The 19201-nt window shown below is 35.2% G+C and overlaps 1 protein-coding gene across 18 annotated transcripts in view; it reads right to left on the reverse strand.

The window, feature by feature from the left end:
* Positions 1-19201, reverse strand: part of PTPRD (protein tyrosine phosphatase receptor type D) — a 368346-nt gene that overhangs the window by 6897 nt on the left and 342248 nt on the right. For all 18 annotated transcript variants that reach the window (XM_071579825.1, XM_071579819.1, XM_071579818.1 and 15 more), the window contains 6 exons: positions 12586-12871; positions 11869-12047; positions 10525-10651; positions 9490-9615; positions 4961-5115; positions 522-657 (listed from right to left, as the gene is read on the reverse strand). In XM_071579825.1, coding sequence (XP_071435926.1) covers positions 522-657; positions 4961-5115; positions 9490-9615; positions 10525-10651; positions 11869-12047; positions 12586-12871 — 1009 coding nt within the window. The remainder of the gene's footprint in view (positions 1-521; positions 658-4960; positions 5116-9489; positions 9616-10524; positions 10652-11868; positions 12048-12585; positions 12872-19201) is intronic.

A 19201-nucleotide genomic window follows, 5' to 3' on the forward strand; every position in this document is an offset into this window, starting at 1 on the left:
TACACTATAGTTCTCCTGAATGCTGAATTTATCATTATTATTTTCAGGCTAAACACCCACTTGCTTGGTGACACAAAGTCAGGAAAAACACGAAAATAATACAGCATCAGTCTGAAGACATAATCAACACTTAGGTCCCAGAACAACAATAAAGAAAATCAGTGGATCCACCTGCAGGAATGATTTGCCACCTTCTTTATTACCACACGTTTCTGCCAGGAAACGAGGTTCAAATGAAAATGGGTGATGCTTCACCGATATGTTTTCTCAACTACCACAATGTAGGATCTACTGTTGAAATGACCTTTTTCTTCCACAGCCTGCAGTAACTACTGCTGTAAGAGGAAATAGTACTTGCAGTATCTTTAGGGCAGATTTTACTCAGTAGTAACAGGGACATTACATGACTTCAGATATAAACGTAAGCACAATTTATACAGCCTCAATCTGTGCAATTTTTATTTTGGTTGTGCAAATACTGCTTTTCCATGACTACTGTATACAGATATTGTTTTGCTCACCTCTGTCTGTACCATGGCTGGCCGCTGAGTCCTTAACATTTTGACTGTCTGGAAGATGTCTACAACACCTTCATATCTCATTCTTTCTAAAACAATGCTCAGGGTTATGAATACTCCAGTCCTTCCAACACCCGCACTGTTGCAATAAATAGAAAAAAAGAAGGAAGTGGATGTTAATTGATGGCTAATGCTGAAAGAATTGGCTGACAAAACATCTGTAGTTATAACACACCATATGTGTACAAATTTCTCTACGATGAAAGGCTCAGTAAGTAAAATTTCACGAAAAATTACAACATTGCATTTAAAAGAATAACTGTGCTCAAGCAAACTTTATGTGCTATCAAGTATGTCCTGACTCTCCAGTCTTCTTTGCAAAGTAACTTGTTTTTTCATCCAGATAGACAAGAATCAGTGTGTGGTAAAGGAAAATGACAACACTTGTTGCCAATAACATACACTGGAAGTGACAAGAGAAAAAGAATCATAGAATCATAGAATCGATTGGGTTGGAAAAGACCTCCAAGATCATCGAATCCAACCTTGGTCCAACTCTAGTCCATTTACTAGATCATGGCACTCAGTGCCACGTCCAATCTCCGTTTAAAAATCTCTAGGGATGGTGAATCCACCACCTCTCTAGGCAGCCCATTCCAATGCTTGATTACTCTCTCTGTAAAGAATTTTTTTCTGATCTCCAACTTAAATTTCCCCTGGCAGAGCTTAAGCCCGTGCCCCCTTGTCCTGTTGCTGAGTGCCTGGGAGAAGAGACCAGCCCCCACCTGGCTACAACTTCCCTTTAGGTAGCCAAAATGCATTTTACTGCTTGCCTTAGTTCATGTATATTCCCTATTTTGCACATCTTTGGTATGTTATTTTACCTTCTACTTTGAGTTAGAAATAGTGATCATTCAAATAATATGAACTTTTGCATGAACACTCCAGTTCTAATGGATACAAAAAATCTCAAGACAGCTTTTATTCCAGTCTGGGTGTCTGCTTTCTAACGCTGATATTCAGATACCATGTCTGTCTACACTAGTCTCATATATCTTCTTCAAATATACATGGCTTGTTTGCTCTCTATTCTATCTTGAGTTTCTGTGATTAGCTTAAACCCTCAAGAAGTGATAGAAAATCTTGTAATCACTAGAGCCAATAGCTGTCAGCTTTTACAATTAAATAATCACTTATTCATGAAGATTACCCTTGGACAAAGAGACAGAAAAAAAAAGATTTTTCAGGTCTGAACTTCTATGCATGAAAATTTAGCACCCTGTCATCTTGCTGTTCATCCTAATAATTTCAACAGGTTTTCTCCAGTCAGATGAACTTGGGAAAATGAATATTTATAAGACTTATTCACCAGACAGGAGAGTGGAAGAAGAGGAACAGCAGGTGAAATCTGAAGGACTCTGAATGTTCATAGGAACTATGACAGAGATCTAGTGAATTCACAAAAATTGCATGGAAATTGAATGTTGAAACTGTTTACCAATATTTTAGTGTTTGGCCTAGATTAGTGTATTTCTAGGGCTATTGAACTTTAGTGACCAGATTTATCAGTTTTGCATAGCCTGTGTGCCTTCACATTGCTGAAGGTAAAGGACAACTGACACAACACTTGAGAAAATACCATGCCGTCAGTGCTGATTTACCTATATGGGATGACAGCAATCATGGACATGTAAAGCAATTGCAATGTTAAGGTCTCCTTTCCCTGATGAGGTAAATTAGAAAGCTGGTATTTAAGAAACATCCTGAAAAATCCTGGAAAAATACCATGGCAGCCTAGACTTTACAGAGCTAACAACAGTGTTATCTAAACAAAGAAGCACAGAATGAAGAAACCAGCAGAATGAAGGCAGATTACCATTCTCCATGTTTCTACACCTGCTCCACCATTTAAAATATCCAACAAAAATCAGAATGATTTTCTTAACTGATGAGTGGACTTCTGGCCTCATACATTAGACAAATTTTCACTACAGGAAGGAAGAGGGCATGAGCTTAAGCTCTGCCAGAGGAGGTTTAGGTTGGATATTACAAAGAAATTCTTTACAGTGAGAGTAATCAGGCATTGGAATAGCCTGCCCAGAGTGGTGGTGGATTCTTCACCCCTATTGGTTTTCAAGATAGACTGGATGTGGCCCTTAGTGCCATGATCTAGTAATCAAAGTGGTGTTGGATCAAGGGTTGTACTTGATCTCGGAGGTCTCTTATAACCCTGCTGATTATGTGATTCTATGATTTGTTGTCTTGTGTTCTTAAGAAAGCCACAAGTATCTGGAGAGCCTACTTAATGAGGAAGAGAGTCTAATATGGAAAGATATCAATGATTGCAAATCCTAATTAGTAATCAAGTGTAATATTTTTATAAAGTCTGTAGGAAACTAAACCTGTTCCCCTGAGATTGGTCAGGATATTTTAACACTGCAACAACTCCCACCAAAAAATGCTTAGGATTTCTAAAGAGTGAAGGTACTACTTCCTGATGCAGTATGGTTACAAAAGTGTAAACAGTTAGAAACCAAAGTCACTTTAATTAGCCATTAGCAAGCCTTGTTATTTTCATGAAGTCTCTTACTTCAAATATATCTTGAATGCATTCTGGGAAAGGTTGGTCTTCCTCACTGTCCAGCTAAAAGCTGGAATAAGATGATTATGAATTATGTAATATTGAAAATTTGTTTCATGGTGAACAGTCCTTTGCTCTCTTAAATATTTTTAATTATCTTCCTGATGAGGTTAGAAATTTTTAAATTCAACACACTGACCTATTTGTAAAAATGCCATGAAGAGGAAAAATTAAAATTATGGGTGACATGACTTTACTGCGTAACACAGAAATCAAGTGTGTGAAAACTGTGTACAGTGAGAATCAAAACAAAAGGAGGTGGCACTAGGGGAGTTTTAATTCACTTTAAAATTCATCATGGTACAAACTGGAGGCATTGGTAAAGTAATTCTACAGAGACTAGGAAGTGAAGTATACAGGATCTTGTGTTCTGAAAGAAAGAAATTAACTTAGTAGTTTGCTAAGGACATTTCCTACTTATGGAAGTTGACTAACACTGATCGTGGTTATTAGCATTACCAGTCCTTAAATTTTCATTACATAATGTTGATAAAGACATTTAAAGACCAAATCATGATTAATTGCACTGGATTTCACTTGTATTTTAGCATGAAAGATCACATCCATTGCTTAATACTCCTGTTCTCTGAAAACTCATTAATGTAAAAAATAAGGCTTATTCTTATTAGGGTGGTCCTGTCAAATGAATTCCAACCACTGCTCTGCAGTTCTATTCTCCTACCAGGCCATAAAACCTTTTAGGCAACCAAAAAAAGGTAAGATTCAAGTTCAATACATTTATTATGTCAGTCTTTCAGATTAGGAGATGATAACTCAGCTTCTGGTTTCTCCTGACTTTGGAAGGATGATAATCTCCCTCCAGCTGTAGATTCATGGACTCGAGTAAACTCATTCACTTCATCTTCATGCTAATATTGGGGCATTGCTTGGTCTGCGGTAAGGACTTAGAACTTGTGTCAGTATTTTGCAGTTTTGTTATATAAATAATAATATTTAATCTACCAAAAATAATTTCATATTACAAAAATGAGTATCTAAAATCCTAATGGAATTTACAGAACACAATTTATTAAATAAGAGATAAAAGATAAAGATATTATTTTTGGCCATCTGCTATGGACTCTAGAGAGAGTATTACTTTCTTACTGTAAAGAAAATAAAAATACAAGAATATTAAAAAGCCCACTCTGGATTATTCTTACATACCCCACAAAGTGTTTTCATCTGCATATCAATTATAAAAGAAATGAAAGAAGGCATCACATCAAATAATGAGCATTAAGTTCTGAAGGTAGAACTCATCAACCCAAACCTCAATGACTTTTTGATAGACAAAGTTTCTAAATATCACTTTCTACTCATTCCCTTTCTTGAGATAGCTACCATTTTTGTCTTATCTTGAATGCTACTAATGTGCTGAGGTGTAACTAGCTTGTCTGCAGCTAATAACTCGCACCAAAGTAACAGCTTTGCTTTTAATTTTCAATGGAAAAACTATCAGCTATAGCAGTCTGTGATAAGGCTCTCTTTAGGGCTCCTGTATGCAGCACTGACCAGACTGCTTTTACACTGCATTAGAGATATTTTTAAGTGAAGAAAAAATCATGTGCTTCCACATCTTTCTGGAGAAACATTTCTGCAAAACTGGAATATTACACAACAGTTTCCATTTGGTAAAGCAGTTCATTATCCTCCTTTTTAGATTTTCTATTTGCTTACATTTTCTAATAGTTCAGCTCTGAAATTCTATTTAAATATTCACCTTTGCCATAATCAGAAATCAGGTTTAGAAAAAAAACCAGATCTATGTGTCAGTTACTTTTAGACTTTGCTTACCTACCTGCAATGAACAGAAATTGGTCCATCCTGACCAAATTGCTCTTTTGTTTTATGCACTTGGCCTATGAAGTCGATAAATCCTTCTCCAGACTTTGGCACTCCTTGTTCTGGCCAGTCAGTGAACTGGAACTGCCTCACTGTTCGGGACTGGCCATCCTTTAACAAAAGACACAAATAATATATCACTAAAGCATACTGCAGTGGCTTGAAGTCAGTCAGCCAATAATCATAAAGACAATCACAAAACAAGGGCATTGAGAGGTGTTGGGGAACTGCTAAGATCACATTTATGAAAACTTTCAATTGCAGTACCAGCTGGAACTTTTGTAGACATTGCCCTGGATGTGTCGTTTCATAAACAAGACTGTATGGATGTCCTTCCCTACTGCATAGGAGAGTTGTCTGACACCCTGAGTAAAAGGTGTGTCTGAAGCTAAAAGCACAAACAACCCCGAAAGGTTATATGACTCTTTTGGTAAGTGATGTTTTGAATCCTGTGGACTCAATTCCTTCAAATATAAATCAGGTAGAACAAGGTCATCCAATCTGACTTTCCATTTCCTAAATGGCAGAAATATCTTTACTGATAAGACTTGTTTAGTTGTTGTCCTCCTTCCAGATGGGATCTTTTATGCTGCTTTGTCTGATGTGGATATTTTGCCTGGTACAAGATGTGTCACAACAAGCCAGTTGTCTAATAAACCACAAATTTGCCTTCAATAACTGTTAATTTGATTCACAAACAGCTTGGAGTTAGTTAAATTAGAGAAGAAGTGCATCATTTTACAAAACAAGTCACCTGAAGCTCTTCATTCCCTCTGATTAGAAATACCATTGCTTAAAACTGCAGAATACTGCAGCATAGTTATTTTTTTATTATAAGGCCACTGAAATTATTAAATGCTGAATTCCATTGTATGTCTATTCAAAATATCAAAAGTCAGGACACAGAAAAAATGCAATACAAATTGGTAAAGTAAATTGGTTCTACATTTTCAAACATTGCGCATGATGATTTTGACACTGTCAGTCTGCACAGATGAAATGTTTAAAAGCATGGGCATGTGGACTACAGGTGTTAACCGGTGCCTCTGGACATCATGTCTCATAAGCATTCACCTTACCATGTCTTCAAAATTGTCTTCTACTAAGTGAAACTCATAAAAAATTGAAATTATTACAGGAGATTGGTCCCCCAAAGCAAAAGGTTATGCTGAAGGCAAGAATAATCTCTCTTTTTTTCCCTCTACCACAGACACTCAGTTATTATAGACCTTTAAAATGAAATAAAAGTCATTTTAAAAATCACTAAAGGAAAACCCAATAGTTTGCTTTTATGTTTTCTCTGGTGTTGTGGGTTTTTGCCTTCCATGTCTCAGATGAGTAAGGAAGTGTGTGTGTGCCAGCCACTCACTGCACTGTGAGAAGACACATATATTGCCTACTTCCACTATATGACTGTGACAGTTTAGTGGTCTATTTCTGTGGTATACCTCTCCATATTAAAAAAAAAAAAAAAAGAAATGCTTGAAAAGATTCACTCAATTTGATTTCTGTGATCATCAACAGAAAGAACTAAATATTTCTTCCCAAAATGGCATTTCCTTAACATAAACTTCTCTGATAATAGTCTCTGTGATCCCATTTGCCCCCAAGAACACATAATAAAATTGCGCTCTTCAGATAGCCTTAGGCACATGACATTAATTAATCAAGAAGACACAGCAATAGGTTGATTCCCTACAAAATAACCTTCAATTATTCTAAAGTGAAAAACGAAAACCTGAAATCTGACTTACTTTCAACAAGTTGGTTAAGGAGATGGAAACTCTTCAGCAATTTCTCACCTTGATTGGATTTACAGTATAGTAACAGTAACTTTTTTGGGGTAGAAAAGGTAAGACATCACTTTACTTAGGTCTAGTCTGTCATTGGAAAGACCACACACTTCTATGTGATAAATAGATTTAAGGGTAAATATTTGTTTTTTGTGTGTATCTCAATCAACAACATTGGTATGCTTCACGATTTTAGTAACTCAATATTCCAAAGCAAGTCTGTGAAATGACAATAGCTTCTGTTATTTAATAAGCGGAGAAGTAAAGTTACTTAGTTTATGTCTATTGAATTAAAGCATACTGGGAACTGATCTGCAATTTCTTACAACTCCCTCTGCTACTGACATAAAAAGTCCTGATTTCTTTTAATGAGATTCTTGCCAACAGAAGTCTAAATACAAATGCCAAATTTTATTACAATCTTTACTTTCAAATATTGTGACAGTTTGCACAGTAATTTATCAAAATAAGTACCTTCAGATCCCTGTGTGGCACAGAAGGCCTTTAATGTATCATCCTATTGATTGGCTGACCATTTGGATTTCTTTTTGCTCCTCACAGAGGATATTCAATTGTCTTTTGATCAGGCTGTAGAATTTATAACACTCTCTTACAACCATCACTAATAGTTTAGCCTTAAATGAGACTGGCCCAACACACTGACCTCTGGCGTTTATGGAGAAAGTGAGTACAAAGCAGTTTGAAGCTGCAGATTGAAACAGTTACAGAGGTAAATATCACTGTACAACAAGTCACAGTGCAGTTTCAGAAATAACAGCGAGTCCCACACCAGACACTTGCTGCTGGGATGTACAAAGGCAGCATGCCTCATTTTTTTGTCTCTGTGGAATAATTGGTCAGGATGGCTCTGCTAGAGCACAGATGGTATTGAAACAGTATGGATGGATTTGGATATGAAAGGGAGAGAGGATGGTTACAACTACTGCAGCATTTCTTCTTTGAATGCAGCGATTTAGTCAGATGATCTCAATTACAGGGGGTGACACCCGCAAAAGCCTAACTATAATGTACATTTTAGTAAGTAGTTCCTACCTCTTCTGGTAAATTTGGAAGGAGGTATAGTTTCCTAGTATATCTACAAAATTTAGAATGGTACTGTCAGGTCACTGATGACTTTAACAAAATTTGGACCACCAAGATAAAGGGATTTTTAAAATCTGAGAAGCAACAACATGTGACAGTAAAATGTCATAATAGGACTGTCAAGGTGCATGTATGCCTGACACTTTTTAAAAGAGGTAGATTAATATCAGGCCAAACAAAACTAGTTCTAGTAAATGTAGTTATTTGGTCCTTTCAGATATTTTACTGGCTTGATAGATGTAAGTAAACAAGACTTTCTTAAATACTGTACTTCAATGTAAACTGTTGAAAGACCAATTTGAAAATATATTAACTGCATTTATGACTTTTTGTTACAGATATTATTTTGTGATCAGATCTTGGTGAACTATGTCACATAATACCTCTTCCAGCCCGAGAGAGATTTTTAATAGATGAAATATGAAAACTATCAGCATGTTTGCAGTAAAATTTGCTTTGGCTACCTCCACTTATAAGTGTGCTTAAAGACTAGGATACTAAGAGCCTGTTCTCCACTTTTGTTAAGCATGAATAGGTTAGAGAAGCTGTAAGTCGTATGATCCTTACTAGACTTCAAATAGAATGAAAAGCAGATCCAGTGTGTCTACAGTATCTTTACAAAAAAATACACCTAAATCTCATTTGGCAAATAGAAAGGTTCATATGCTGACTTGGTTAGTGACAATACTCTCCAAATTTACTTGATGCTTACATTAAAAGCAGTAGTCTAGCTAACTATGAGAAAGTAATATTTTGGATGCTCACTGGCAACTCTGAGTAGCCAGTCATTATCCTCGGACAGTACCTCCTGCTATTTTGCTTGAACAAATATTATTCCACAGTGCCTACAGAAATGGAGGCTGAAAATGTGTTTTCCTGCCATGCAGATTAAAGTGCTAGAATTGAAAAATCTGAGAAAAGTCAAACATATATTAAGTTTATGTAGGTTTAAACTTATATCGGTGCTCAGTTTTGGACTCAGGAATTCAGATAAGAAATGCAGTATTGAAATTAGGATGCTAGGGTCACAGCTGCATGTATCTACTATGCAGATATACTGGAGTGCTGAAAATAAGTTATATGAAAAAATAAATTGTAATGTGCAAAGTTTGTAAAATTTTTTGTATGAATGTCAATTGCTCTGCAGTTTTAAAATTTCAATGTATTAACCTTCATAGTCACTCAGCCTAGAAGGTGGTGCAAAACAATGTATTTGCTGCTGTAAGTAGCAAAAATTATCCCTAGAAATGATCAACAGGGAAATGAGGAAAAAAAAGAAAATGGTCCTCAAATCACCTAATGCATTTGGCACAAATAGTTGTTCAGAATTTTTTAAAGCTGTGCAGCCCAGATGGTAGATCAGAATGAAGTCTATTGTATCTACAGAAAGATACCATTCATTTAGTATAATAACCTTATCTGCTTTTTTGTTATTGCTTGTAGAAAGTACAACTCCAGGGTTCTTTTAATAATGATAAAAATTTAAAAAAACCCCAAACAACAACAAACAAAAAAAGAGAACGGGAAAGAAAGAAATGGACATTTTCTTTTAAATTTACAGAATAAGTGTAATGTTATGTCAACTTACCCTTGCATCTGTAACCTTGAATTCCCTCAGAATATACTGTGGCATGTTGTACTCTGCCATTGGATCTACCACAAAATACTGATATCTGGCTGAGCGTTCCGCAGGCCAGTATTGGTGGCATTTTTCCTACAAAATAACAAAGCATAATATACTTCCGGTAACTTGAGAGCACTGCCACAAACTGTGTAATATTCGTGGAAAGTGCCATTAGTGACAGGAACATGAGCAGCTTGTGTTGGTGTGAACATTAAAGTCTGTGAGTAAAAAGTTATCTTTAATATTGCATTGCACAGGGGTTCTTTCTGGTCACTGTGTATCTGAACTTGTTTATACTTCTGCTCGGTTTTATTATCTATCAGTGACAAGAGCTATCCCTAGTCTAATTTTCAATACAGAATTTTTATCTCAATTTAAATCTTGAAACCACCTTCAGTTTTCTTTCTTTTTATCCTTTTGAAGCAAGTTCCTCCAGCCTCAGTTAAGACTCTATTTCTGCATGCATTAGCCATGTCCTGAATAATCTCTACTCCCTCAGATATGTAGCCTAACTCAGATTTCGCTTATGACACAGCAGCTTTATCTCGATGTAATCCTGCCCAAATAGTAAACTGCTTCATTCTTTCCAGTACACAGAGTATCAATGGAATGAGTTTAGAACTCTGAACTAGGTGCTGAAACTTTACACTTTCTTTTAATGTTGTTACATGAAGACCCTGAAAAAGTGGTTTCCAAAAAAGAAATAATCTTTTTCAGTAGACAGCAATGCTCTTGCTGCATACTTCAGAATATCAGCATAGAGACTCAATTGCTTAATCTCATTATGCCCCACAACAAAAAGCTGTGTCTAGTTTCTCTATTGCAAAACATGGGCAGATTGGAAAACCTTAGAGCTACAGACCAAAAAGAGCCACCAATATTTCAACACAAGAAGGAATCTAAATTTTCTTCTTTAAACATTACAAATAATAAAATATTTTAATAAAAAGAACCACTATAACCAACATTTTAGCAAAGGAATACTAGAGCAGTACTTACTCTGCCCATTTCTCGCAGCTTAGTGAGCATGACCACAATTGTAGAATTATGCTCCCAGAGCATTCTCCAGAAGTCTTCAGTTGTTTCTGCTAAAGGACCCTGTGTAGCTATGTAAGCTTTTTGTTGTCTATGTTAAAAAAAAGGTAAAGTAAAAACAATATTTTAATCAAAAAAGGGACTTGATAAACATATTGTGTCTTTATATGTAAATATGATCTATGGAAAAATGTATATACTATGAATAACAAGCCCATTAAAACTTTATTATGATTGTTTAATCAAACTAGAGATTTTTATTTTTAGAACTTTTTTTTAGAGGAAAATTATTAAGATGTTTGTCTTTATCATTAGTATATAAATTTCAATTCAAGTCTAATTGTTCGATTTTTTCTGCTATAAAAAGCACTTAAATACTTAATTGTGCTGGTTCTTTTTGTAGAAATAACTGTAACAATCTATTAAATTTGGAATTATAGCATCAGTTTCTTTATCAACTCCTTTTCAACAATCTCATGCCTCCAGAAAAAGTATGGCAGGAAGAAAATTTGGGAATGGAGTGTCCTACATTTCTGGGCCTTAATATCCTACTTGTGGAAGCTACCATCAAGCTGTTAAAAGCCTCTGCATCAGCAGCTGTATAAGATGATGACCAGTTTGTGTTTTACTCACTTCTTTCAATCAACAGAAACACCTCTGTGGGTGATACTGGATGATTGGTTGTTTCCAGTTATGCACAGAGGCTTAGGAAATGATCTCTCTGGATATGGATGCTGTGGTCTACGTAACCTGACTTAGGAAAACTATACCACTTCTCCTTCTTGCTTTTTTCTACTAGCTGGTTGAGTCAGCTGAGGAGATGTTGTCATGAAGATAATGATGGGCTACATAATTGTTTATGTATAAAATGTTTTTGGTGGTTAGGTCAAGTCAGTCAGTGTTCCAAGATCATAGGTTCTAAACTTGACACACAGAGTCTGTCTCCTGTATGCTATTTCTATGTATCTTTTTAAGTAGAATAATTGTGAAGAGACAGAGGTTCCAAATAATGAATGTGCTTAAAAATCTTTGTAACTTTAATCATGTAAAGCATACTGGGAGTTCTCCGTTGCTTAAAGATAGATAAAAATGTAATGTTTGAGATCCCATGTCCTTTATTTTTCTGTATTACACAGGGTAAAAATCTAAACCTTCATTAAAATTTAAAAAAACCCACTCAAACATGGCATACACAGATATTAATAAATACTAAATTTCAATGCTAAGTTTTTTTATTTTCAATACAATTACACAAACAATCCTTTTACTTTTAAAACAGTCTGTATGAGAAGACATTACTGTTAATACCTGTATCCATCAATGAAACTGGCATTAATATAATCAGAGCCTTCTACTCCTCGGATAGGCTGCAAGCATACCCTTGTGGATTCATATGGCATAATATTGACAAGGCGATTTTTGAATTTATTACATGGAAGATTGGCACTGATGAATCTTGAAGTATGAGCCTTAGAGCTAGCAAGACGCTGTTGAAAACAAATCAAAAGAATTAAGGCCAGGTATGACAAAAATAAATGACACTATCAGGTTTTATCTCTGCTCATTACCCATTAATGAATAATTTCAATTTCAGGTGCTTACTTTTCCATACCCTATTCCATTACCTAAATATTTTTGAAGTTTCTTTTAACACCTTATATAAGTTCTTATCTGATCCATTAATGCTTATGGACAAATTCCAGCATTAAACCACTACACAAACACACATTTCAAGCTGTAACAAAGGAACAGCAGGGTTAAATCACCCTTGCTGAATGGTTCTTGTCCAGACAACCCTTGAGGGCAGAACTGTATGTTTCAGAAAGAACCATCTTCCTAATTTAAAATTTTGGTCTGCCAATGTCTTTAACTTTTCATTACATTACTGGATATATATTTTTACTATTTTTACATATATTTACTAATATATCTTTATATATATTACTGGAAACAACTGGTGGAGAACAGAGCAGCTTTGTGTTACACCATTTGCTTTTGGTTACCCGCAACATAAAATTTCAGTACCTTAAATTCCAGTTCCATTCCCGTGACATTCTCGCCTGTTTCTATCTGTGTCAGCTTTTGGATATATGCATACAGGTTTCTGGCTGGCACTTCGGTATTTCCACATGTCACTGCTTCCAGCAGTGCATCATGGATAAAGATGTATTGGTCCTCAGTTTGAACCATGTAATTTCTCTGTGCTCTCATTAGAGTTACGTGGCCATAAATATCTACAGTCTTTTCATGCTTTATTCGCTCTAACATGGCATCTATCACAATGAAACAGCCAGTCCTGCCGACTCCAGCACTAAAAGAAATGAACACAGGAGAGGAAACATGAAGGACTGTTTCACTCATTGTGCTTACTTTTATGTTGTTTAAGTTTTAAAGTTTTGTAACACCGATTTGAACAGTACGTTTTTCTGAATATGAACATAAGCTTTCATGAAAGAGGTTAGTGCCCTGAAACAAATAAAATCCTTAAACATCCTTTAAAAGCAATTGAGAACGTGGAATGCTTTTATATGAGATCTTTGCATCTTGTAGTTTCAGGCTTGACTATAACATAAATAGAATACATTGCAACATGTTCTAAATATATATATATTCTTAGAAATGGAAATTAATGAAGATGATGAATCCCCTAAGAATTCAAGCTTTATTTGTAGAATGACTGGTAACCCACTGAACATGTTGGTGTTGCTATTCTGTTCTCAGAGGTGAATTTATTGACAAACAATAACGTTACAGAAAACGCATCTTAGTTATGCTTTGGTGATACACCCCTCTCCCACCTCTGCTGATGGGGCTCCTTTTAATACAATTTGTTCTGTCCTCTGCTCTTTCACTTAGCCAGGACATACTGTTAAGTCTTTGCAATGGTGATCCATGGCTAGATAGCTCTGCTAGCCATAGGCTGAGGAAATCCATCCGCTGTCTGAATCAAATTAGACTGTCTTTTTGCAGCTATGAGTATGACTGAACTTTATGAAGTTTTGTTTCCACTATTGGCATACATGTAGCTATAAAAAGGACAAGGAAAAGTGTAAGGGCTTTGTACATAATTTTTCTATCCAGAATTACATCATGCCTGTAAGAACAAATAATACTTTCTAGCCTTCTAAATGCTTAACTGTTTTCAGCTAGTGGCAAGAAATGCAGTATGTAACATAGTAAGCAACAGTTTATAAACCTTCAAGCCACTGACATTAGCTATGAGAAGGATATTTAAGAATACCACAAACTACAAATTTTTGAAAAGAAAAAACCCAAAAATAATTACAACCCAGCTCCTAGAGGACAATTACATAAAACTCCAAACTTCTTATAGTTCCTATATTTTCCTGGATATTAAATATCATATGTCCATCCTGAAATTGGTGAGGTTAAACATTTATCTCTTGCATTACACCTTAAGAATATTTGCCAGCTACCAGCAGATTACATTTACTTATAACCAAATCAGAAAGAAGTATAGAACAGAAAGATGCTTTATCTTACACAAGGTAAGTTTTGTTTCTCAGGTTGCCTATTTTCATATTTTTAATCATGTATACCTGCCATCAGTTACTCCTCCAAGAAGCAGATTCCCTTCAAACGGCAGAGGACTTCTGCTAACACACCAAATGAATCAATGTCAACTTCCTTACCTGCTACTCTGAGAAGAATTAATCAATATTCTGAGTTTAAGAAAACTTACCAATCAATGGCAGTTGTAGAGAAGGGAAAAAAAAGAGTAACAAAACGATGGCTATCCTAGCTAAACAGCTCATTTACCCTGTGCATTCAAAGCTCTGCATTCCAGGAAAACTTGATGACAATGGCATTGCTAATAATCAGGAAGACAAAAAGCTGTCACACTTTCCTTTTGGGATTTTTCCTATATTAGCAATGAAATCAACATAAGTAGCATATGTTTGTATGCCAGATTGGTTTATATCATGTTTTAAATAATTCCTTAAGTGACTACTTTTCAGTTTTTATCAGCCTACCAAGTACTGGCCAAGTGAGAAATATGAAGGTTTGACAGTGCAGATGTCCTCAGTAATCCAGAATATGGTTCTTTTTCCCATCATGTATTAATGAATTGCTTTTCCACAACCATGTTTATAACTGGATATGCCATTTTTCAAGCCAAACGTGGAAAAGCTCACTGGTACCTGCAGAACCCAACTGCAAAATTCCAACCCAGTTAAAAGGCTGCACCTTTATCTGGAAGAAGCAACTTTCAGTTATTCTTTTCATGTCTTGTATTACCTTTCATATATTTATTTATCTCATGAGCAAATTCAAGAGGAATAGTTATTAATATAGTTTAGCACAGAAGACATTTTCTACTTTACAGGTCAATGCAGATATTGCAAAGATCATGACAGCAGACCCAAACACATTAGTATGTACTAATTTCATGATAAGGATAGAGGGGCTGACACCCTACATTTTATTAACGTCTTTGGCTTCACTTGGCTTCTGACACACTCATCTATGAATCATTTTATCCAGCAAGACATTTCACTATTTTAAGGTGTTCAGGACATTTCAATTCTGCCCATTTTAAATGAGCTGTGTGTCTACCAGACACCTCTTCCACATGAAAATGAAACCACTGCTATGAAGACTTCAACTTAATTCCTCTTTGAAACAAACCCTCCCAATACCTTCTAATTCTAAACTCCAATAGGTTATTACACAAAAGCAAGAAACTATCCTATCTTTATCCTCTGTTTCTTCTCTTCTACTATCAGACAGACTTCTTAATATGGTATGACACACTGCTGGGAAGCCATGCAGTTTGACTCCTCACTAATAACTCACTGAAACACTGAAAAAAAAATAAATTCCCTGTGTACTGTCTGTTAACCATGATAATTCAGCTAATAAGAGTGATTTCACAAATTAATTCTACCTTTGTTATCACCTTTCTTGCCCTGTTGCTTTGCATTTTCTGGTGCTACTGTCAAACTTAGAATTCTAAAAAATATTCTGTCATTTCTGTTAGTGAAAGATACAGTTACGTTTGTGAGCTGAAAACTGAAGAAATCTATTAAATAGGCATGCCTACTAGGAAACTGTTATTGCTTAAAATATTGTAATTTACATTATTATAACATTTGTTTTCAATTTCTAAAAACATGACTGACTCAGTCCCTTGAGCTGAAGCATGCTTAATGTCCTGTGATACAATACAGCTACAATTCACAAAAAGAAAAATGAAGAGGCATAAGGGAGCAATTCTGCATTAAAATCACTGTATGTGTTAAAGGTTGTTTTTTGTGATTAATTTGTAGCTGTTTAAATGATGACCCTTTACTGATACTTCAGTGGTTTGGCAAAGGAAGGCAGTGTAATTACCAGTATTCACAGATCATTTAATTGGAAGCAAAGACAGTAAAATATGGACCAAAAATCATGTAGGACATTTTTGACTCATATCAGGGGAAAATTTTATTGAATATTACTGTTTCAGATTGAATGAAGCTTGCATTTATGAACTGAAAGTACATAAAATTGCTTGTGATAAGGGAAATATACAAAAAGCCTGGATTTTATTAAGGAACTTCATATGATTAATTGGATTCCAACCCCACAGAAATTCTGTAGTAGTTCTGACAAGAGCAATATTTAGATTATTTCCCCCTTTTCCAGTTAGGAAATTAGAACAGAATTGAAAATCTCTAGTCTCTCCAGGAAGCAGCAAAAAAGCCCCTTATGAAACCACTGAACATCCTTTTGAAAAAATAAATCTGACCAAAATAACATAAAGACCTTGTGCAAAGAAGTAAATTTAAATTTCATTTTAGATGAGATACTGGACTGCTTCAAGAACTCTGGTATTGGCTTATAAGAGACCTTTGAGACTTGATTTGCAAGTGCACAATGACTTTCTTTTCTTCTCACTGTGGTTATGGTCAGATAACAGCCAAAATGGGTGATATACAGCACATTCTTAGGTATAATGTTTTACCAAACAGAAGACTTTACCCACTGAATTTTCTTCATCCCTGTGCTACGCATGGTGGCAACCACACTGATCACTGTTATATACAAAACATTTTAAAATGAACATGGGAAAACATACTGAAAAAATCATAAAAAATATTTAGCTGATAATTCACTCTAGAACTCACCCTGGTTTTCATAATAGTGGGTAAAAGCATGGGTGGGTTAAAAATCAAAGTCAGTCTTAGATCTTTTTCCTTTACTGAGCTTTATGATGATATTCGCTTTCAATTTGTACATTCACAGAATTGTATTACCAGAAATTCTTCAAATATAACTGCCCTAGATTTAAGCCCAATTGTTTGTAATATGCAATTGCAAAAGCATAATAATGTTCAGGAAGTAAATTTGCTCTTCATCTAATCCTGAGTTCAGCTCTGGAGAGATCAAGGACACGAAGCTGTCTTATGAGATTGTATCATGAACACAAACAAACTCCCAAATATTAAAACATAAAGAATCAAACTACCAGAAAACTGAGTTTTCCATGAAGGCTAAAAACATAACACTAGTAACATTCAAAAAACCAAGAAGTTTTTTTAAGAGACCCTTCTACCTATGACATTCCATTACAGCACTTCAAATCCTTTCAGCAGACATAAATTAATGTGACATGGAGGAGGTGAAAGGAAATGACTATTCACCTTTTACTTGCAATAGAAGAAACAGGATCGTGAAATAAAATGATGAGAATTTAAAAAAAACCAAACAGGAAGTGGTTTTTAAAGTAGTACATAATTAAACTGTGACACTCATTGCTACAGAATAACACATATGCAAAAAAGAAATTCACAAAGGAAAGGATCAGTTAAGGGTTATTACCCAACAAGTTACAGACACAACTTCTCTTGCAGAAATCTTTTATTAGACTTTGCTGGAATTTAGATAGGCACTCTAAAAAAGTGCCTATCCAAAAGGCCATTCTAGACATATCCTGGGAGAGAAACTAAAATGTGCTGTCCAAATCTGGTCTCATGATCCCATATACTCAGAGAAAGCAAGCATAAACATTCAACTTCCCAACTGGTAATCAGATCATCTAGAACTCTTGAATCACTTCTTTTTGAATGACACTTCTGCCTTCAGGTACCTGACACCTTCAGGGACTACAACAGTGAAAATGCACACCGCTATTTTTGATACCTGTTTTTTCCTTCTTAAAGGGGATAGATTAATATGGACCACTCCTACCTGCTTCTTTCCTGAAATCATGCATTGCTGGCTAAAAAAAAATCTTATTTTTCTGCTTATTTTATGGAATATAGCAGAAATTACACAACATGACATTTTTATAATGGTTTCCCCTCAGAATTGATTGTTGATGCTACATAAAAATTTATGCCACAATTCTGCTTTTCAGAGACGATTTTTATATACACACTTTACTTAACCACTATATCATCTGATTTCTTCAATTTCTCAGACACATAAAGAAAAGAAATTAAAATAAACTGTATTCCCCTGTACTGTTTTATCTAAGCACAAGAATTTACTGTGATTTTTTACTTCTCAATTAATTCTGTTCTCAGATATTCTCCTTATTTTCCTACTTCTCCAAATACAATCTTACATATTCAGTCTTCCTCATTCTGTATTTAGCACAGAAGAGGATCCTAAATACACCATCTCTGTGATATTTATTGAGTTTCAGTGTATAATTTACATTCTTTGTACTGTACAATGCATTCACAATGCATTCTTGTCAATGTTTATTCCACTAAAGAAAGATACAAAATTTATTGAAATAGGATTTTGTGAAATACACCTTAAAAATACAAAGTATTTTAAGGTTAATTTAAAAAAAACCACCAAACTGCTATTTGTACCTTCAATTAAAGACAAATGAACAGCTGCAGTAAACCTGGAAAATGATACTTCTGGGTAATTTAGGGGAGGAAGTACACTGAGATGCTATTATCAATAAATAAAAGTGAAGATTAAAGAACAGCACCAAAGCCAATGAACAAAAATTATGCTTGTTTCTGCTAGAAGCCATTTTTTGTTTTCTTTGCAGTTCAGTCTGTTTTGCATTCTCAGAGTGGAATGTGTCGTTTTGTACTTTTGAATATTTCTGTACTCCAATTACATTTTCATGTAGAAGAGCTATTGGACTTCAGTGTGCATAACAGAAGGTTGATGCTATCTGAAAATTAATTATAGAGTGTGGGAAAAGATGTGTTCTGCAGTACTGGATAACTGGAAGACTGTGAAAGTAATTCCTGACCACTAAGGTGATTCTAAGTTTCAGAGTCCTCTGCAACCATTCCTGATTCTAGGTGTTTGTAAACCTATTGTGGTCAAAACCTGTTTCTTTTCTTAACACCAGCTGCCCTCAGGATATTTTCTGTTTGGGTTTTAGACTGACAGAACAGTGATGAGGTCTCAGATTGTCACACAGACACAGTATTTCAACTGGTAAGTACAAAGGAAAAAGAAGACATATTACCAGGACACCTCAGTGTACACTGGTGGTTTTTTTTTCTTTTTCAGTACAAATCAGAGTTCAGAGCCCTAAATGAACCTGTCTACAAATCCATTTTTAATCTTTTCCCAGCTTCCCTCCACCTGCCCCTGCACCACCCTTTCCCTACTTTGAAAACTTGGAAATAACCAGAAATTAGTCCTCCAGTTTGAAACT

Source organism: Pithys albifrons, chromosome Z, assembly GCF_047495875.1.
Source record: "Pithys albifrons albifrons isolate INPA30051 chromosome Z, PitAlb_v1, whole genome shotgun sequence".
Taxonomy (NCBI): domain Eukaryota; kingdom Metazoa; phylum Chordata; class Aves; order Passeriformes; family Thamnophilidae; genus Pithys; species Pithys albifrons.